The sequence below is a fragment of the Protopterus annectens genome, chromosome 7.part0, assembly GCF_019279795.1.
Source record: "Protopterus annectens isolate FY-2018-M chromosome 7.part0, PAN1.0, whole genome shotgun sequence".
Taxonomy (NCBI): Eukaryota; Metazoa; Chordata; order Ceratodontiformes; family Protopteridae; genus Protopterus; species Protopterus annectens.
In genome coordinates, this window is record NC_056739.1 from 1,714,481,065 (window position 1) to 1,714,503,506 (window position 22,442).

The 22,442-nt window shown below is 43.9% G+C and overlaps 1 protein-coding gene across 2 annotated transcripts in view; it reads left to right on the top strand.

The window, feature by feature from the left end:
* Positions 1-22,442, top strand: part of GOLM2 (golgi membrane protein 2) — a gene marked incomplete at its 5' end in the record, with an annotated part of 949,689 nt that overhangs the window by 434,879 nt on the left and 492,368 nt on the right. For both annotated transcript variants that reach the window (XM_044078256.1, XM_044078257.1), the window contains 1 exon segment: positions 911-1,070. In XM_044078256.1, the coding sequence (XP_043934191.1) occupies positions 911-1,070 (160 nt within the window).

The window sequence follows — 22,442 nt, forward strand, 5'->3', positions numbered from 1 at the left end:
TTACCATAGCCTTAACGTGTTCACTCAATGACTAATAGTTACCACCTACTGCCTTTTTTTTGTGTATTGATGGACAACTTTTTGTAAAAAAAAAAAAAAAAAAAAAAAGTTTAAAAATCTGGACTTGGTCAGGACAGTCAAATGTGTTCATGGTGCAGTTAATCTGAGGTAGATCCCAGGGTAAGTCATAAATGTACAGAAAGAATAAAAAGGGGCCCAGGTAGAACCTTGTGGGACCCTCTATATTAAACTCCCAGTTTGAGTGGAATTTTGAAATCCACTCACTTGGACAGTTTTGATTTCAGGATGGTTCTCAAACTGTTATTCCCACACTCGTGGAGAAACCTAATTCTGACAACAGTTTTGAAAGCCCTCTTAAGATCTTAAAAAGGTTTCTTTAAAAACTGGCCTTTGTTACAGTTTTAAGTACATTGAGCTACTCTTGTAGTTTTCAATACTTTTACCCTTTTTATGTGATAAAGATTGCCAATAATGTTATGTCTTTGGCCCTCCTAGAAGAACTGCATGAATCGTACTCATGCATGTGTTCAATCAGCTATTTTTTTTTTTTTTTTTTTTTTTTTTAATGGTCTGTGATGTGGCAAGTAGTGATAATGTCATAGAAAGATAATCAGTATGAAGATGTCAGCTTGGTTCATACTTTATTGTTAAACACAGAAACATACCCATATGTTAGCAGAGCATTTCTGTAATTAATAACTGAATTGTTTGCATTGCATACGTTTTCTAGCTGTTGACTATATTTCTTTGAGAGTTTTTTTTTTTTTTTTTTTTTTTTTCAGAAGTCTGTATTTCCATAACCACTATTATAATCATAAGGTTTTTCATGCAACCTCTATACCAGCAGGGGACAAGGAATGGAACTCAATCATTTTTTTTTTTTTTTTAGAATCTGAATTCACAAGCTAATATGCCAAGGGCAACCCACATGCCACAACATGATAAAGAGAAAGTGAAACGAGAATCTTTACCAGATGCCCTAGAAAAGGTATTGAAGGTACGAGGGAAAGATGATGTCCAAGGCAAAGACTTGAAGCATGATAAAAATGGTAAGATTTTTTATTAGATTTATTTATTTATTGTCACGTTTTATGTTGACATGAGGTACTTGCCAGTTAATAGGTGCTGATACGAATGGCAAAATGGCACAGCTGGTAATGCTGTCACCTCACAGCAAGAGCTTCTCTAGTTTGATTCTTGGCTGGAGTGCCAGCTGTGCAAAATCTGCATGTCCTGCTTGTGTTCATGTGAGTTTTCTCCACATGCTACGGTTTCCTCCCACATGCCAAAGACATGCAGTAGCTGGGTTGGACATACTAAATTAGCCATAGGTGTGATTGAGCATGCATGCGTATGTGTGTGTGTAGTATGGAAGAACAACCATGGCAAGGCTAGTCACCTAGGGGTGTAAAAATTGTTTCTAGATGATAGCCATTGTTGATGTGAAACTCCAATACTGTGCACAAAAATGGGGAAAAAAGAGTCTTGGATGGATGAATGAGCTTGATTTGAAGTTCCATTATACTGGTTGCTTTTGCAGTGCACTTTTAAATGTGCTGCTATTTTGTACACTAATAGTTTTAACTTATACCTAGCTACTGTTGGTGCAGTGTACTTTTATACTTTCTGGATCTCTTTTTGGCTGCTTGAACCAGAATTGTTGCATTGGACCAGAATATCTGAGCTGATGATTGCTGCCATAATGATGTAGGGGCAAAAGGGTAATGAAACAAACCTATAAGTATTAACAGTGTATTAAACCGAGGTATTATTTTTGTTACTGTAGGAAGAAAGAAAGAGCTCATAGGAAGTGTAATCTGATGTTTATTATAAGGAAATGTTTAATATGATCTTTTTCAGTAGTCGGAAGCCCTTGTATGGGTGTAACCTTGAGCGAAAATGTTTAATATGATCTTTTTCAGTAGTCGGAAGCCCTTGTATGGGTGTAACTTTGAGCGAAAAGGCATGCACCTTTCTATGTTCTCTTTTGCAAGTGAAGTAAACAGCTAGTCTGGTAGCTTTAATTAATTTGTTGCCATTTCTCCAGCCCTAGGTCTTGAATGGTGCTGAATAACTGTGTACCTGCAAAGTGCTCTGGTCAAATGCATTTTCTCTTGATGTCCTCAGATAAGCTTACCAACAAGTGCACTTGCTGATGTCATATGCCATAAGTTTGTCTTCTAAAATGTTAATTTAATAAACAGACTTTTCAGAGAGAGCACTTGTACCCCTTCTCCCCTTTCTCTTTCTACTACTTTTAAATCCCTGAAATGGAAAAAGAACCCCAGGGAACATCCAGAACATAAAGTTAAAAAGTTTAGAAAGACTGAGTTTTTGTCTAGTTCCATGCCAGTGCAGTGGGTGCACAAGAAGCCCAAACATTACATTCCAAACAAAAACAGCTTGCCCTCCCTAACTAGTACAGTGACTAGTACTTCCTGTCTGTGGAAGGGTGTTTGCTTGATATTCTCCCCCCATCAGTAATCGGTCTAATATATGTATTATATATATATATATATATATGTGTGTGTGTGTGTGTGTGTGTGTGTGTGTGTGTGTGTGCATGCATACATTTTACAATAACCTCTCCCACCGTTCTAATCCAACTTCCGTCAAATACTGTGTACGATGTATGAAGTTAAGCACTTAATCTCTCATTTCAGTGAATCTTTATATGCTGTCTCTGTAAACAAATACGCTTGCTTTTTTTGTGATTTTCCTTTGTTCTTTACTTTGTATTGCAGTGATTATATCTCTAAAAATGGTCCAGTAGGATCAGTGCTCTACTGCTGTCAACAAACAAGTGCCATTTCTTAACTGAACTTGCACAGTATGCACAAAAAGCAATAATGCTACTACATTATGTGCAAGTTATTTTCTGTTTACTAACATATTAGCAGCGAGGTAATAATAATAATAATAATACTGATTTGTTAACCGAGCAAGCCCACTGGACATGCAGTCCCTTTTCAGGGGCGACCTTGAGGGCAAGCAGTGTCTGGTTAACTGACTTGCTCAAGGTCACAGAGCAGACAGATGAGGGCTGAGGGAATAAAACCCTGTACCATAGGAACTCCAGCTCAGAACCTTAACCTGTCCACCAACTGCCAGATTATACCCCATTTTCCAAAGCAGTTGGCCCTAACATCAGTTTTCATAGTATATACACAAGTAATCAATTCTCACAAGTTTTAAATAAGTAGCAGATGTTCATCGTGTTTTCACTGCTGCAGTCATTACACTTGGGTTATCCTGCCATCAAGCGGTCCTGCAGTTGGCCAGAGTTCCAAAGTCTTGGTCCGGTGTCGGTTGCTGTCGCTTCTTCCCTGACGTCAGTGCGCCAGGGGTATATAAGATGCAGCCGACGCCATTTTCTTCAGTCTTTCTTGCCGCGCGGTGCCCGAAGCAAAAGCAGTTCGCAAGTGCCGGTCAGCCGACTCCTGAGATTTTCAATTCGAATTTCAGAATCAAAGTCTTCTATAAAGCTAAGTACCCCCATTGGGGAAACTTTTTCTTGCCTCAGTCCAATGTTAGTAAAAGTTAATAATTGTATTTCTTGTGGGAAGCAAATACCTCATAAAGATTTTCATTCTTACTGTATCCCATACCTAGGCCCAGACCATGACGTCACTAGTCGGTTTTGTGCTAGGTTTAACAAGCGCACTATTAAATGTCTGTTTGATTTTGCCCGACATTATTTCGGCAGAAAATTCAATTATACCATGCCATTGGAACAACCGACGACCGGGAGACACAAAAAGCGCAAAGAACAAGGGTAGGCATCCGAGGCCCAAAACTGACGATGAATCCTCTTCTAGGCCAGTCACCGGTTCCCCGGTTTTCAGCGAGGCTCTTTCACAGCCCCTGACGACCGCTTCTTTAGAACCACAGGCTGCCTCCAACTCCTACATGGAGATGGCTGAGCCTCTGGATACTCCAGCTTTAGGGCCTACCAAAACTAACCCTTCAGAGGGATCCGGAGCTGCTGAGCAGCCCTCGGCTTCAGAGGGTGTATTCAGACCTACACAACTTACCATCAAAACTTCTGCCAAGTCTAAAACCCCTTTAAAGACTAAGAAGCAAGTACAGCATTCACCAGAACAGGCCTCCATGCCTAAGAAACAGATGCTCAAGATGGCCGAAGATTTAATTACTCTGATCAGGGGTTCCCATCCCCCTCCTGATAAAAGGCCTAGACAGGATGCAGACTATGACTCATCTGACCAGGTTTCCATTTCTTCGGATTCCTCTTCAGATCAGGAATACTCTTTACCCTCCTATGAGGATTCTGATGCTGAAGAATCAATTCCTTCAGCCTCTCCTCCAGAGGACTACTCTTTTGGGGAAACTTTACATACCATGAGGGAGCATTTCCATTGGGAGGGCCAGGATTACTCAGAATCCAAGAAAAGGCCCAGAGATTTCCTTTTATTGCCTCAGTACAGACCCCTTGGTATTCCGCCAGTGTTAGACATTGTGGATGATGTGTACTCTGAATCCAGTTTAAATCCTGATTCTTTGCCTCCTGCTCCAGTCAAACCAGACAGATACTACAGAGTCCCTGACTCTCACAAATTTCTTTATAAAAGCCCTGTTGCTGACCCTAAAACTATTTCCCAGGGTCCTAAAGGAGCAAAGGCCTCTACAGCTAAAAATCCAGTTCCTTCTGACAGGGATTCTAGAGCATTAGACAGATGGGGGAAGAAAGTGTATACATCTGCAACTTTAGCAATGAGGGCCTTAAATTGCCAGTTCCACATGCTTAAATGTCAGCAATATTTGATGTCTCAATTAAAACAAAAGATGCTTCCAAATTCAGAACATCCTGACTTTAAGGAAATGCAGGATTTATTGCATGCAGCAGAACAAGTGGGAAAACATACTTTGCAATGTGGTTTTGATTCATTAGAGGCCTCCTGTAGAGCAGCAGTTACAGGGTCTGTAATTCGAAGGCATGCTTGGTTAAAAGAGCAAAGTTTACCTGATCATGTTAAAGCAAAATTATTGGATGCACCTTTGCAGCAGGATGTTTTAGTTGGAGTTAAGGCAGAAGAGGTATTAAAGAAAATGGAAGATAAGACAAAATCTATGCAAACGGTAAAGGATTTCTTACAGGTTCAGCCTCGATTTAGCAGAAATTGGCCTACAAAAAATTGGCCCTTTCCAGTTAGACAGACCATAAAGGGGCAGATACAGACGTCCAAGATGCAGAGGTCAGCCCCAAGGCTCTTACAGACCTCGGCAATGGGGTGCATCAACCCAAAAAGGAGGGGAAGGCAGGCAACAACCTTATAGGAAACAGTCCCAATGACTTCCCCCTTCAGCTGCCAAGCAGTTCCCTCTTGGCAGCCCCCTTGGGGGGGAAACTAGCACTTTTTTCTCACAATTGGCATATGATCACCCAAGACAAATGGGTTCTGAATATTGTTTCTCAAGGTTACAGGTTCCACTTTCACACTTTACCAAGGCTAAAAGGAATGCCAAATCTGCCATCAAATCAATGGGCAGAGGCTCAAAAACAAATTACAGCCCTCATGGAAATGAGAGCTGTACAAAAGGTACCAAATATTCCTGGGTGCCAGCTTAAATACAATGGCCCAGATGGCTTATCTCACGCCAGACAGGCAAGGACAACTGACTCAATATTTTCAATTGATGGCAACAAAAACCCTACTCCCTGCAAGAAAAATTCTGCAGGCCTTGGGATTCATGGCATCTTGCATACTACTAATTCCATATGCCAGACTGCGTATGAGGAAATTACAATGGTACCTAAAGAATGTTTGGTCTCAACACCGTCAGAGTCTGGAAACAGTAATACCACTTATTCCCTGCCTACAACAGGAGTTTCGATGGTGGGCACAGGCATGTCACCTAAACGAGGGACAACCTTTCACTCAGCCCTCAGCCAGTCAGACACTGTCAACAGATGCTTCGGATTATGCCTGGGGAGCACACATGGCAGGAAAATGTATTCAGGGCAAGTGGACCGCAGAACAAAGGCATCTTCACATTAATCAAAAAGAGATGCTAGCTGTACAAAATGCCCTAACAGCTTTCAAGGAACCTTTACATCCAGGACAACTACTACTAAAGACAGACAACACCACAGTTATGTGGTACATAAACAAGCAAGGGGGCACTCATTCATACCCCCTCTGCAGGCAAACCATGACCTTGTGGAATACAGCTCTAACCTTTCAAGTTCATCTGCAAGCTCAATTCCTGCCAGGAGAGAAAAATACTCTGGCAGACTACTTAAGCAGAAACATCATGGACCCACACGAGTGGAAATTAAATCCACAAATATTCAGCATGGTAGCACAAAAATGGTGGAGCCTGGACATAGATCTGTTTGCCTCCCCACTGAATTGCCAGCTACAGAAATTCTGCACAAGGACTTACCACACACAAGCCTGGAAAGTGGATGCTCTCTCATTCAGCTGGAAAAACCTACAAGTATATGCTTTCCCACCTCTGCCTCTACTTTCAAAGGTACTCCTAAAAGCCATTCAAGAAAAAACAAAAATGATCCTGATTGCCCCAGACTGGCCACGCCAGCACTGGTACCCAATCTTAAAGAACTTAGCTCAGGGCCCACCATGGATTTTTACCTCAAGTTCCGCACCTTCTGACTCAGCAAAACAATCAGATATTTCACAGCCAGCTCAAAACATTGAACCTGGCTGCATGGCAGATTACTTAATAAAGCAGACTACACCTCTCACTAAAGCTGTAATGGATGTTATTTTGGAGGCCAGGAGGCCTAGCACCAGGAAATCCTACTCAGAAAAGTGGAAGAGATTCTGTACCTGGAACCAGGCTCAAGGCCTTGACCCTCTTGTCCCCAACATTCCTCAGATACTGCAATATTTGACTGAAATGCTGGACAAGGGCCTATCTTTTTCATCCATTAAAATCCACGCCTCTGCCATCTCTGCTCATTACAACACAGATCCACCAATTTTCTCGCATCCTTTGCTAAAACAGTACCTCAGAGGGGCTAAAAACATAAGACCGCCCCGTAGAGCTCCAACTTGGGACCTCAACTTTGTCTTGGAGATATTAACTTTCCTTCCTTTTGAACCAGCAAATTCAGCAGAATTAAAATATGTCTCATGGAAAACTGCTCTGCTCTTGGCAATAACTTCAGCACAAAGAGTTTCAGAGTTACAGGCACTAATGGCAGTGGAACCTTTCATCATTTTTCAGCAAGACAGGGTGTCTTTAAGAACAAACCCTACTTTTATGCCAAAGGTGGTATCAAGTGTGGCCCTAAACCAAACTATACATTTGCCAACATTTTACCCAAATCCCCAGAATAAAGGGGAGACTTCTGCATACTTTGGACATACATAGACAGCTACTCTATTATTTGGACAAAACAAAAACCTTCAGAAAAACTGAATAATTGTTTGTAGCATATGCTGCAGGATCACAGGGGAAAGCTATTTCAAAACAGACCATTTCCAAATGGATAGGACACTGTATACGTTTCTGCTACACACAACATGGAAAAACTGTGCCTAGCAACATCAGGTCTCATTCCACCAGAGCTACAGCCACTTCAGCTGCTTACCTCAGAGGAGTACCTACCAAGGATATTTTGGAAGCAGCAACGTGGAGTTCAGTGCATACCTTTACCAAACACTACCACCTGCCTCTTTACTCAAAATCAAGAGCTGGCTTTGCCACTGCAGTGCTACAGGGCCTTATAGCCACTCCGAATGCTTTTTAGCACCAGCCACCCAACCTCAGCTTTGGGATTCTACCCAAGTGTAATGACTGCAGCAGTGAAAACACGATGAACATAGTACGGTTTTGTACCTACCATAAATGCAGATGTTCGAGTGTCTTCACTGCTGCAGTCCAGGTTACCCACCCTCCATCCCCTCTTTCTTACCTGGGACTAATCTATACCTTACTACCTATACAACCTATTTGGTGTATTTGCTTGTAACTGAAGGAATTGGTTTTCTATTTTTATGTATCTTTTGTTAGCAATGTGTATTGCCTACCTTTTTGGGGGCACCTGACATCTGGGGCAAGAAAAACTGAAGAAAGTGGCGTTGGCTGCATCTTATATACCCCTGGCGCACTGACGTCAGGGAAGAATCGACAGCAACCAACGCCAGACCAAGACTTGGGAACTCTGGCCGACTGCAGGACCACCTGACGGCAGGATAACCCAAGTGTAATGACTGCAGCAGTGAAGACACTCGAACATCTACATTTATGGTAGGTACAAAACTGTACTTTTCATAAGCAATGGTCTGTGGGATTGTAAAGGCATTGAGCAGTACTGTAAAGAAGGGGAGACATTAAAATGCAAATGATGAACAATAGGGGAGAAATATAGAGTGGAAAATTTGGAAACCCGTCATGGTGGTGTAGGGAGATGAAACCCTGACTCCAGCCTAGTTGGCACAAGTTTGACAAGCAGCTTGGCCACTTGGCAGAGCAGACATGGAGAATGTGCATCTTGTAGGGAGGGGGTTCTCATCCTGCTTGTGCCACAGCTCCAAAGACAACCTTACCGGACAGCAGATACTGTTCATGCATGGGGGGGGGGGGGTCATGAGTATTTGAGCATAATCAGACAAAGCTGATGATTATAACACCAGTCAACACTTTCGGGAGCACAAATGCATGAACTGACTTAGGCATTGGCACGTTCTGTGATGTGAATGCTGACACCACCCATGGTAGGGGCTGGAGTAATAAATTAAACATATTCTCATTGCCGGGATGCAAGTGGGAGCAAAAAACTCCCTTATGGTAATCTAGGCAGCCCCTTGGAGGCTTGGTAGTTAGCATGGAGAGGCAAGAATGAATTAAAAAAAAGTGGAAGGAAGGGAGACTGAGGGAATAGTGGGGAAGAAGGTTTGTGAAAGATGGATTGTACAGGTGCATATTCATTCTGTGGATAATGAGGTGTACCTTTTTCAAATGTGGTTTTGTGAGAAGTCTCTCTAAGGGTTTCAGATGACTGAAGGAGTGAGTCATGATTAGAAAGCTGTCTTACACCTTCAACATCAATATATACATGTCCAGGCAGAAGCAAGTCTCACCTCTGCCTCCTGGCCAGATGTTGTCTTTATGTTCCACTCTGGATGATGGCAGTGCAGACAAGATGATGAGTTTTTCCAGATGTTCATCGTGTTTCACTGTTGCAGTCATTACACTTGGGTTATCCTGCTGGCAGGTGACCCGCAGTCGGCCCGAGTTCCAAAGTCTTGGTCCAGCGTCAGTTGCTGTCGCTTCTTCCCTGACGTCAGTGCGCCAGGGGTATAAAAGTTGCAACTGACGCCATTTTCAAAAGTCTTTCTTGCCACGCGGTGCCCGAAGCAAAAGCAGTTCGCAAGTGCTGGTCGGCCGACTCCTGAGATTTTCAAAATTGAATTTCAGAACCGAAGTCTTCAGTAAAGCTAAATACCCCTATTGGGGAAACTTTTTCTTGCTCCAGACCGATGTCAGTAAAATTTAATAATTATATTTCTTGTGGGAAGCAAATACCTCATAAGACTTTCACTCTTACTGCATTCCTTGCCTAGGCCCTGACCACGACGTTACTATTTGTCGCTTTTGTGCAAGATTCAATAAACGCACTATTAAACATCGGTTTGATTTTGCTTTACATTATTTTGGATGAAGATTTAACTACATAATGCAGTCGGAACAACTGACGACCGGAATGTATAAAAGAACGCAAAGACAAAGAAAAGACAGGCATCTGAGGACCAAAACCGACAACAAAGCCTCTTCTAGGCCAGTGAGGTGTTTTTGCAGCCCCTGACACCCTCTACCTCAGAGCCACAGGCCGTAACAGACAGCCACGTGGAGACACCGAGGCCTTTGGAAACTCAAGATATTGGGCCTATGGAGACTATACCCTCAGATGGGTCCGGAGCCGCTGAGCAGGCACCGGCTTCTGAGGGTGTTTTCAGACCTTCACAGCTTACAATTAAAGCTACTACAGCAGCAAAGGCAAAGTCAAAAACACCATTAAAGACAAGGAAACAAGTGCAGCATTCTCCAGAACAGTCATACATGCGAAAGAAACAGATGCTTAAAATGGCCGAAGACCTTATTACTTTAATCAGGGGCTCCCATCTCCCTCCTGACAAAAGGCCTAGGCAAGACACTGTTTATGATTCCGCTGATCAGGTTTCCATTTCCTCTGATTCTTCTTCTGATCAGGGCTATTCTCTCCCTCAATGAGGACTCTGATGCTGAAAAGTCCATTCCTTCAGCGTCACCGCCTGAGGATTACTCTTTTGGGGAAACCCTGCACACCATGAAGGGAGCATTTCCATTGGGAGAGCCAGGATTACTCAGAATCCAAGAAAAGGCTCAGAGATTTCCTTTTATTGCCTCAGCACAGGCCCCTAGATATATCCCCCTGCACTTGATATTGTAGATGTTTTTTTTAATCCAGTTTGTCTCCAGATTCTTTACCCCCTGCACCAGTAAAGCTAGACAGGTACTACAGGGTCCCTGACTCTCATAAATTTCTTTATAAAAACCCCGCTGCAGACCCAGAAACAATTTCCCAGAGTCCTAAATGGGTTAAAGCTTCCACTGCCAAAAATCCTGTCCCCTCAGATAGGGATTCCAGAGCTCTGGACAGATGGGGGAAAAAGTTTACACTTCTGCCACTTTAGCTGTAAGAGCTTTAAACTGTCAGTTTCACATGCTTAATTTCACATGCTTAAATATCAACAGTATCTCATGTCATTGTTAAAGCAGAAAATGGTTACAAATATAGAAAGTCTTGACAGTAAAGAAATGCAGGATTTATTGCATGCAGTTGAACAAGTGGGAAAGCATACTCTGCAATGTGGTTTTGATTCATTAGAGGCTTCTTGTAGAGCCGCAGTAACAGGTTCAGTTATTCGAAGACATGCTTGGTTGAAAGAACAAAGTTTACCTGACCATGTTAAAGTAAAATTATTGGATGCTCCACTACAGCATGATACTGTGTTTGGTGTTAAGGTAGAAGAGCTGTTAAAGAAAATGGAGGATAAAGCAAAGTCAATGCAAACTGTGAAAGATTTCTTACAGGTTCAACCACCTAGATTTAGCAGAAACTGGCCTTCAAAAAATTGGTCCTTTCCAGTGTCAGACAGGCCACAAAGAGGCAGATCTCAGCCCCAAGGCCCCCAAGGCCCCTACAGACCTAAACAATGGGGTGCTTCAGCCCCCAAAGGAGGAGAAGACAAATCACAACCTTATAGGAAACAGTCACAATGACTTCCTTCTGCAAATGCCAAGCCCTTACCAGTTGACAGCACCCCTAGGGGGAAAGATGGCACTTTTCTCAAAAAATTGGCACATGATCACCCAAAACCAATGGGTGTTGAATATAGTTTCCTCAAGGGTACAGGTTCCACTTCCACACGCTTCCAAGATCAAAAGGTATGCCAAAGCTGCCACAAAACCAATGGGCAGAGGCACAAAAACAGATTGCTACTGTTATGGATATGGGAGCTATTCAAAAAGTCCCACAAGAAGAACAGGGCCAAGGATTTTACTCACGGCTTTTCCTAGTACCCAGAAAAGACAACGCTTTGAGACCAATACTGGACCTGTCAATCCTAAATACTTTCCTGGATGTTCCAAAATTCAAAATGTTAACACTACAACAACTTCTGCCCATGCTGGGCAAGGAGGCTTGGCTAGTTACTTTGGATCTCAAGGAGGCATACCTGCACGTCCCAATCAGACAATCGTGCAGAAGATACCTCAGATTTATAGCAGGCTCAATGCATTACCAATTCTCTGCACTGCCCTTTGGCTTATCTACTGCGCCCAGGGTCTTCTCAAAATGCCTGGCACCAGTAGTTGCATTTTGCAGACAAAAAGGAATTCAAATATATCCCTACTTGGACGACTGCCTTATTCAAGCAGAGAGCAAGGACATTCTACTAAAGCACTTGGCGTTTGTAAAAAGATTGCTAATTAGGGCTAGGGTACACAGTAAACGAAAAGAAATCAAAACTAGTGCCCTCTCGAGATAATATTCCTGGGTGCAAGCTTAAATACAACTGCCCAAATGGCTTATCTCACGCCAGACAAACAAAGGCAACTGACTCATTACTTTCAAATGATGGCAACAAAGACCCAGCTCCCTGCAAGAAAAATTCTGCAGGCCCTGGGTTTCATGGCATCTTGCATTCTACTAATTCCATATGCCAAACTGCATATGAGGAAACTACAATGGTATCTAAAAAGTGTTTGGACTCAGCATTGTCACAGCCTAGAGACAATCATAACCTTGATTCCCTGCCTACAACACGAGTTTCGATGGTGGTCCCAGGCCTGTCACCACAACAAGGGACAGCTTTTCACCTTACCTACAGCCAGGCAGACAGTAACAATGGATGCATCAGATTATGCCTGGGGAGCACATATGGCAGGAAAATGTATTCAGGGCACGTGGCCCAAGGAACAAATGCATCTTCACATCAATCAAAAAGAGATGCTAGCTGTACAGAATGCCCTGACAGCCTTTAAGGACCTAGTACATCCAGGACAATTATTAATAAAGACGGACAATACCACAGTTATGTGGTACATAAACAAGCAAGGGGGCACAGATTCCTACCCCCTATGCAGACAAGCCATGGCTTTGTGGAACACAGCACTGACCAGGTACATCTGCCAGCACAATTCCTGCCAGGAACAAAAAATACACTGGCAGATGAACTAAGCAGAAATCTCATGGATCCTCATGAATGTAAGCTAAATTCACTAGTGTTCAACATAACAAGGGAATGGGGATGCCCAGACATCTTTTTGCCTCCCCTCACAATTGCCAAATACAGACATTTTGCACAAGGACTTATCACTCGCAAGCATGGAAAGTGGATGCTCTATCTTTCAGCTGGAAAAACCTGACAGTCTATGCCTTCCCTCCGATGCCCCTTCTCACCAAGGTGCTTCTAAAAGTCAGACAAGAGAGGCCAAAAATGATCCTGATTGCACCAGACTGGCCACGCCAGTACTGGTACCCAATCCTAAAGATTTTGTCCCAAGGCCCACCTTGGCCTCTACCTCAAATCCCTCATCTTCTGACACAGCAAAACAATCAGATTCTGCATAGTCAACTCAGAACCTTAAACCTGGCAGCAGGGCAGATAATGTAGCCACTCAGACTGCACCTCTCTCTAAAGCTGTTATGGATGTAATTTTGGAAGCCAGGAGACCCAGCACTAGGAAATCTTATGCAGAAAAGTGGAAGAGATTCTGTGCTTGGATCCAAGCACAAGGGCTCAACCCACTGGTCCCTAATATGCCTCAGATTTTGCAATACCTGACTGAGATGTTGGACAAAGGCCTATCTTTTTCATCTATTAAAATCCATGCTTCTGCCATTTCAGCTCATTACAATACGGATACTCCTATTTTTTCACATCCTCTACTACGGCAGTACGTCAGAGGGGCAAAGAATATAAGACCCCCTAGGAGAGCACCAGTACCTACTTGGGACCTCAATTTTGTTTTAGAAAAACTAACACTGCCTCCATCTGAACCAGCCAGCACAGCTGATCTAAAATTCTTGTCCTAGAAAACTGCTCTGCTCCTAGCAATAACTTCAGCAAGAAGAGTCTCAGAGTTACAGGCATTGATGGCTGTGGAACCTTTCCTCATTTTTCACCAGGACAGGGTTTCTCTAAGGATGAACCCAACATTCATGCCAAAAGTGGTCTCCAATGTGGCCTTAAACCAAACCATTCATTTGCCTACTTTCTACCCAAATCCCCAGAATAAAGAAGAAAGACTTCTGCACGCTTTGGATATACACAGGCAGCTACGATTTTACTTGGACAAAACAAAAGCTTTCAGAAAAACTGAGCAACTGTTTGTAGCTTATGCTGCAGGATCACAAGGAAAACCTATTACAAAGCAGACAATCTCCAAATGGATAGGACACTGCATCCGCTTCTGTTATGCACAACATGGCAAATCTGTGCCTAAGGGCATTAGGCCTCATTCTACCAGAGCAGCAGCCACTTCAGCAGCTTTCCTCAGAGGGGTACCAGCCAAAGACATATTAGAAGCTGCAACCTGGAGCTCAGTGCACACTTTTACCAAGCACTACCACCTACCTCTCTACTCCAAATCCAGGACAGGTTTTGCCACTGCAGTTCTGCAGGGCTTGTTAGCCTCGCCAAATCCAATCTAGACCCAGCCACCCAACTTCAGCTTTGGGATTCTACCCATGTGTAATGACTGCAACAGTGAAACACGATGAACATAGTACAGTTGTGTACCTACCATAAATGTAGATGTTCGAGTGTATTCACTGTTGCAGTCATGGTTACCCACCCACCATCCCCCTCTTTGCTGGGACTATTCTGTACTTCTCAACTCTATACAACCTATGTGGTGTATTTGCTTTTAGTAGAAGGAAATGTTTATAGTAATATATGCATGGTTGTTTGGCATATTTTTATCTTTTCAGCCTTCATATCTGAGGGCACCTGACATCTGGGGCAAGAAAAACTGAAGAAAATGGCGTCGGTTGCAACTTTTATACCCCTGGCGCACTGACGTCAGGGAAGAAGCGACAGCAACCGATGCTGGACCAAGACTTTGGAACTCGGGCCGACTGCGGGTCACCTGCCAGAAGGATAACCCAAGTGTAATGACTGCAACAGTGAATATACTCGAACATCTGCATTTATGGTAGGTACACAACTGTACTTTCTTACTTGCAGGAAGCATGCGTCTGTTACCTAGGCTCTAATAGAATGGGCATCCTTTGATCATAGTAGTTTCCTGGACATTGGTAAAGGTTCCTGCCTTTGGTTTTGCTAGATCTCAACAGGAATGTTTCATGCTGTTTCAGCAAGCATTGGTGACTTTGTCATCCCCAAGTCTTCCACTTCAAGGATTTTCATGGAACAGAAGAGGGAAAAGTACTTTTCTATCATCCAGCTTGGATGAGGGGATGAGGTTAAGGCTGAAGCCATAGCCTTCACAGATCAGATTGGTTCCTCCATTTGTCTAGATTCATATTCAGGTGATGAAGAGGCACTTATTCTGGATCAGCCTGATAAGACTTTTCTTTGAGATACCCTAGCAACATTTTTGCATCTTATGCTGAACCTGCAGACATTGAAAATTGGAACAAAGGGTGCTGAAAAATAGGAGCATCCAGCTAAAACTCTGGACATTTGATGGCATAAAATTTTAATACCAAATAACACGCAACCCTTCCTGCTCCAGTAGGAATGTGGGATTTTACTCAGAAACATGTTTAAAAAGCAGAGTAACAAAAAATGAGAGTCTGTGTAAAATCTGTGTAAAATTTGTCGACTTTAATAAACTGTATCACAAAATTCCACCCCACAAGGTAATTTATTTTTGCTTCAGAATTTTTGCTTCAGAAAAAGGGAGTTGTAAAATGTGTGTGATCTTAAAATTATTCTTGTCATTAGTAAGTTGGTCTACCAGTAAGGACCAAATGAAATGTTAAGGAAGTAAAGTGAGGCTTTTGTAATGTGAAAGGATGTGGAATGTAACAGAGTCTGATAGTTTTGGGGAGGAATAACAGAAAAATCCATAAATGAGAAATGTTTGATGGGACTTCTGTTTAAGAGCTATGGAGTCCATAACTCTCAGTCTTTTAGCACTAGAAATCTGGACAAAGCCTAGAATAATGGGGGAAAAAAGGCCCACTCAATTCCTCACACTCGCAAAAAAAAAAAAAACAGACTGTGAGCATCGCACTAACATACCACAAACTGTGCACCCATCCTTAACACATAATATAATGTCATATGCTGACACTGTAGAGAAATCTTTACCTGGGCCTCAAAGACCCATAAGGATAAAGTCTCAACAAAAATTGAAATCAAGCATTGTATTGTATAATATCTCACCTTTGACAAGGGGCTTCAGTTTCAGTACACTAGACTACTCCACAAACAAAAATGTTTTAGATGCCAGCATCTCAGAAGTCTCAAAGGCCTTTAAGACCGTTTTACCAGGCAAATACAAGTACAACATAATAGTTGTGTATATGGTGGGTGACTGACTTGGTCAAAAGAAAGGCACTGGGAGGCAGTGGAGAGTTACCGAATAGCTAGGTAACTACAGCAGAACTAGTAAGGGAGACTGCTAGAAAGGTGCTTGGTGTGACATCTGGACAGAAGAAGGAAGACAAGGAGACCTGGTGGTGGAATGAGGAAGTACAGGAGAGTATACAGAGGAAGAGGCTGGCGAAGAAGTGGGATTGTTAAAGAGATGAAGAAAGTAGACATGAGTATAAGGAGATGAGGCGCATGGCAAAGAGAGAGGTGGCGAAAGCTAAGGATAAGGCATATGGAGAGTTGTATGAGAGATTGGACACTAAAGAGGGAGTAAAGGACCTGTACCGATTGGCTAGACAGAGGGACAGAGCTGGGAAAGATGTGCAGCAAGTAAGGGTGATAAAGGATAGTGAGGGAAATGTACTCACAAGAGAGGAGAGTGTGTTGAGTAGATGGAAAGAGTATTTTGAGAGGTTGATGAGTGAAGAGAATGAGAGAGAGAAAAGGTTGGGATGATGTGGGGATAGTGAATCAGGAAGTGAAACAGATTACCAAGGAGGAAGTAAGGACAGCTATGAATGGAAAGGCTGTTGGCCCAGATGACATCCGAGTGGAAGCATGGAGGTGCTTAGGAGAAATGGCAGTGGAATTTTTAACTAGATTGTTTAATGAAATTTTGGAAAGTCAGAGGATGCCTGAGGAGTGGAGAAAGTGTTTTGGTACCTATCTTTAAGAATAAGGGTGATGTGCAGAGCTGCATTAACTACAGAGGGATAAAATTGATCAGTCACAGCTTGACGTTATGGGAGAGAGTAGTAGAAGCTAGGTTAAGAAGGGAGGTGATGATTAGTGATCAGCAGTATGGTTTCATGCCAGGAAAGAGCACTACAGATGCGATGTTTGCTCTGAGAGTGTTATTGGAGAAATACAGAGAAGGTCAGAAGGAGTTGCATTGTGTCTTTGTAGACTTGGAGAAAGCATATGACAGGGTGCCTAGAGAAGAGTTTTGGTATTGTATGAGGAAGTCGGGAGTGGCAGAGAAGTATGTAAGAGTGGTACAGGATATGTACGAGGGTAGTGTGACAGTGGTGAGGACTGCAGATCCGTTTAAGGTCGAGGTGGGATTACATCAAGGATCAGCTCTGAGTCCTTTCTTATTTTCAGTGGTGATGGTCAGTTGGCAGATGAGATCAGACAGGAGGCCTCGTGGACTATGATGTTTGCAGATGACATTGTGATCTGTAGTGAGAGTAGGAATCCGGTTGAGGAGACTCTGGAGATGTGGAGATATGCTCTAGAGAGCAGAGGAATGAAGGTCAGCAGGGCTAAGACAGAATATATGTGTGTAAATAAGAGGGAGGGTAGAGGAATGGTGAGGATGCAGGGAGTAGAGTTGGTAAAGGTGGATGAGTTTAAGTACTTGGGATCAACAGTTCAGAGTAATGGTGAATGTGGAAGAGAGGTGAAGAAGAGTGTATAGGCAGGGTGGAATGGGTGGAGAAGAGTGTCAGGAGTGATTTGTGACAGACTGGTACCAGTAAGAGTGAAAGGGAAGGTCTACAAGACAGTAGTGAGACCAGCTATGTTATATGGGTTGGAGACAGTGGCATTGACAAAAAGGCAGGAGTCAGAGCTGGATATGGCAGAGTTAAAGATGTTGAGATTTGCACTCGGTGTGACTAGAATGGATAGGATTAGGAATCAGTATATTAGAGGGTCAGCTCATGTTGGACAGTTTGGAGACAAAGCAGGAGAGACGAGATTGCGTTGGTTTGGACATGTGCTGAGGAGGGATGATGGGTATATTGGGAAATAGATGCTAAGGATGGAGCTGCCAGATAAGAGGAAAAGAGGAAGGCCTAAGATAAGGTTTATGGACGTGGTGAGAGAGGACATGCAGGTGGTTGGTGTGACAGAGCAAGATGCAGAGGATAGGAAGAAATGGAAAGAGATGATTCGATGTGGCGACCCCTAATGGGAAAAGCCGAAAGATGATGATGATGATGACAGAAACACATCCAAGCTGTCTTTCTACATGTCACAAATGTAGGCAAGACCCTGATACTGAGCTGGATCCTCCCTTCTTCACGAGTAATACTTGGGTACAGAACAGAGAAGATGAATGGCTTCAACAGTTGTCTAAATTATTGGTGTCATTTTACAGGGATCCAGTATGTGTAAGTATGGAACAAGATGCTTGGCAGTCCTACTTGCTTTGCAAAGAGTGGTTTGCACCTCTCGTTCAGAGGCTTCCGCATACCGGCTAAAGCCCTTGCTGCCACATAGTACTTTTTAAAGCAAAACTCAGTTAATGAACATTCCAATGTAGCAAATGTATCAGTACCAAAATAGGATCAAATTAAGGCCCAGTGCTAGACGTCTGTAAACAACAAGCTGTCTGACCTTGAGGCACTCCTGCATTTGGAAGGCATCTGTATATGTGTAATCATTGATGAATAATTTAAATGGCTAGAAAGCACTGTTCCTCCATGGGACAAGATAACATGCTGCACATGTCCTGGTAGAACCTCTCCATAAGCTATTTAACCTGTGCCTGGCTACAGGCTGTGTCCCGGAAGTATGGCTTACAGTACTGGTGATGGCACTGTAAAGTGCTACCATCCCTCAAAATTATAGCTCTGTCAGCCCGAGTCTCATTTCTAAGGCCATGAAGCACATTATAACTGACTTTAACAATGACGCAGAAAATCTCATCAGACTAGAACTGCAGCAGTTTCATTGAAGGTAGATTCTAATTAATGAACCGATTAAACTTCTTGAAAAAGGTAACACAAGCTGTTTGTAGAGGTCACACTGTACACAGTCTACATTGATATGGCCAAGGCGTTTTGACATCTTCTCCCGTAGTAGCATAATTAGTGGATCATTATGTTGTAAGATGGATAGCAAATTAGCTAAAATACATGGAGTGAGTGTCAGGGGCAGCATGAAGGTAACCAGTGGTGTCCAGCAAGGCTCAATGCCAGGCCCACTTTTATTCAGTATTTACTTGTTATATATAACAGACTAAAAACCAATCTATGTTAAACCAAGTGTGCAGGTAACTGTAAACTGGGAGTCTTTATCAAATCCCCCCTTCTTACTCGGAAGCCATCCAGCAGGAACTTGTACTTACAGATGTCTTGTGCATTAAAAGTAGACTTAAATGCCAAAAAATGCCATGCAGTCACATTTGGCAGGCTTACCATCTCTCTAGTGTATAGCATTGACAACATGCCAAAATGAAAATTTAGTTAGAGATGTGAGAGTCCCGGCTGATGATCAACTCTCATTTGATCACCATTTGGTAATGGTTGTTAGGAAATCTTTCTTATAGGAGCAGCTGATCTCCAAGGGAGTACCATCATATCTAATCTAAAGAGGTTATTGATGTTATGTAGTCCAATCTTACCTACATTCTTACCCGTGGGTTCGGAGCCAAATGTTGGCTCCGACTCGGCCATACTTTTTAGCTCGAAGTCTTTCTATTGGCTGGGCTAAGATAGTATTCCCATGCTGCACTGCTCTCTATCCCCAGATCTCATTTGCCATTCGTGTAGCTTGGACGTGGTGTCGCTCTTGGCTGTGGCTAAGTACCCTTTTTCTTCTTTATCAGAGAAGTTTTTTGCAAAAAAGCTATTTTAATAGCTATTGTGTGTGTTCTTGTCTGTTTTGTGGAAAAGTTGTGTTTCTTGATTGTTTATTCTGTGGTATCCCACTAGCTGTTTCCAACGGGCTAGGCCCATTTCAGTTAGAGGACCCAGTCTGTCCCCTTGCTTTTCTTGTGTGCTAAAAGTTTCCCAGGACTAAAACCGTTTAAATTAGAGGAATTAGTCCTCCCCCACTTGTGTTTGTGTCTGAGGATCGTTTAACTTAAAGATCTTGTGGTATTCTGTCTGTTGTAGGCTTTTCCCGCCTTGTGACTGTTTGACCGTTGGTGTATTTTTCAGTTGGTTACTTGTTGTTGGTTAACTATGTCCAAAGATACTAAGGAGCATAAGCCTTCGGGCTTCAAGAAATGCTCTAGGTGCAGTTATAAAATGTCCATTACCGATGGACACTCTGTGTGTACTGTCTGGAGCGATTCATCTCCAGGAATCGTGCAGTTTTGGTCATGCCTTTAGTCCATGGGTCCTTCAGGAAAGGAAGAATAAATTGATTTTAAAGGGACTTCTAAAACCCTCCATCGAGGAGGGTCTGGAGAGTGCTTCCAGCTCTAAGGCAAAATCCTCAAAAGCAAAAAAGCGATCTCCGGCTCCGTCAGTCTCCTCGAAGCCACCGGAGAAAATAGCAAAGTCTCCATTGACATTCTCGGCTCCATTGTCCTCGGGGCCGCAGGAAGCGTCAGTTGTTATGGAACCTGCTTCGGGTCCAATCTTCTTGGAAAATGTTCGGAGTCGATCGCCTAGCATTAGGTAAGTATCCCCTCCTCGCAGGTCCCCTTCAGAGAGGAGGTCTCGATCTCGTTCTCTATCCTCCAAATCTTCCAGGACCTTATTAGATGTGGATGTCGATAGAGTGGTGCAGAGTCTTCTTCAGTCACCGGTACTGGCAAAATTGTTCTCGGCTCCAGCCTAGTCTGCTCCGGACCCGGTCCCTCAACCTGCATCAATACTTCCTCCTCCTCCAAGCACATCTCAGCTTTCGGAGCCAGAGTGCTCGGCTCCGTGTGATGTCCCTAGATCAGTTCCAACAGCCCCTCCTGGCTTATTGGTTCCCATGTCAGCTCCGACCCCGTCGGCGCCGTCCACGGGGTTCAGGACTCTGGATTCTTTGGTCGAACCCGAGGGAGAGGCTTTGGGACACCTCTCGGCTCCTAGTCTCCCTCTCGGTGCTTCGGCACGGGGAAGTTTGACTCCTCTCTTGGCTTTGGAGGCTGGTCGTTCTTCGGACCCGTGAGGACCAGCCGTGGAGGCCATGCAGAGCGCGCTGGCCAGGTCGTCAGCGGCATCATACTGGTCGGTCATTCTGTCCCCTACTACACAGGTGCAGGTCTCTGATCGCCTTCTATCTCTGGACAGCGGAGCCCCAAGGCCTCAGGGTACCCCCACGAGTGGTCCCCATATTTCTGTGGGCCCCTCAAGAGTTTTTGCATGAGGAGCCACCCAGAAAGAAGACATGCAAGAGGAAGCACATAGATTCCCAGGATGAGTCTCTCACATCAGACACCGACCTCGAGGAATCGGAGGGATCCCCTAAGTCATACTCTGAGGATGTTTCTTTCTCTGACATTCTAGAGATTATGAAACAAAGTGGTGACTGGCCATCCAAAGCCCCCTCCGAGGAGGAGTCTGTCTTCCTGAAGGCCTTTGGTGCTCAGCCCTCCGCCTCCTGGGTATCTCCACCCTTCGACAAGCTTCTGGATTTGGTTTGTCGAAGGGTGTGGGAAACGCCTGACTCTGTGGAACCAGTCCCCAGGAGACCCAATACATTTTTGTCTGCTCCTTCTGATGAGGAATTTCTGTCCAAGGGAGTCCCTGTGGATGCCATGGTGGTGGCAGCTGCCACCCAGAAGGAATTAGCTGAGACTTCTTCCACCGTCCATCCCCCTAACCAGGAGTCTAGGACTATGGACCGGTACGGGAAGCGTACATTTTCTTCAGCGACCTTTACCTTACTGTCACTGAATTACTTATCACACTTTACACGGCTCCAGAGAGATCTCCTCAAGGAGCTTGGAGATACTCTCACTGGTAATGTTTCTGAGGCGGTGGCCCAGATGGTCAACGCTCAGATGTCTACACTCAGTTCCATTGCAAATTCCTCCATGAGGCTAATCTCCTACGCAGCCGAGGGAGCGAGTAGGGCAGCAAGTTCAGGAGTTGCTCTTAGGAGGCAGGCATGGATGCACCTTTGTCATTTCGTGGAGGCTTTCAAGTCTTCATTCACCGACGCCCCTTTTGATGGTTCCTCTTTGTTTGGAACCAAGGTGAAAGGCACTCTCACTAGGTGTAAGCAGGAGGGAAAAACTCTGGCTGCCGTAGGAGTCCATGTTTCCCTTCCCTCTAGGCCTTATCCCAAGGCCCAGAGGGGTGGCAAAATGTGGTTCAAGAAATCACAGAGGTTTTTTCCCGGTGCACAAGGTGAGCCCCCCCTCCAGAGGCAGGGGAGGGGGTGGTTATTTAGGGAGATGCCGCCCTAGGGGCTGAGGAGGCCCCCGCAACTCAGGACACCGCAATTCCTTTTGTGGTTCTCCCTACCGCCGCTCCTGATGGGAGGCCTGACTGTGCTTTTCTGGAGCCAGTCGGGGGTCGAATCTCATTATACCCGGAGGCCTGGCAAGATATCACCCAGGACCAATGGGTTCTACAAATAATTTCCGGAGGATATGTCATCCCCTTCTCATCAAATCCCTCTCCAATCAAGAAAATCCTGGATGTT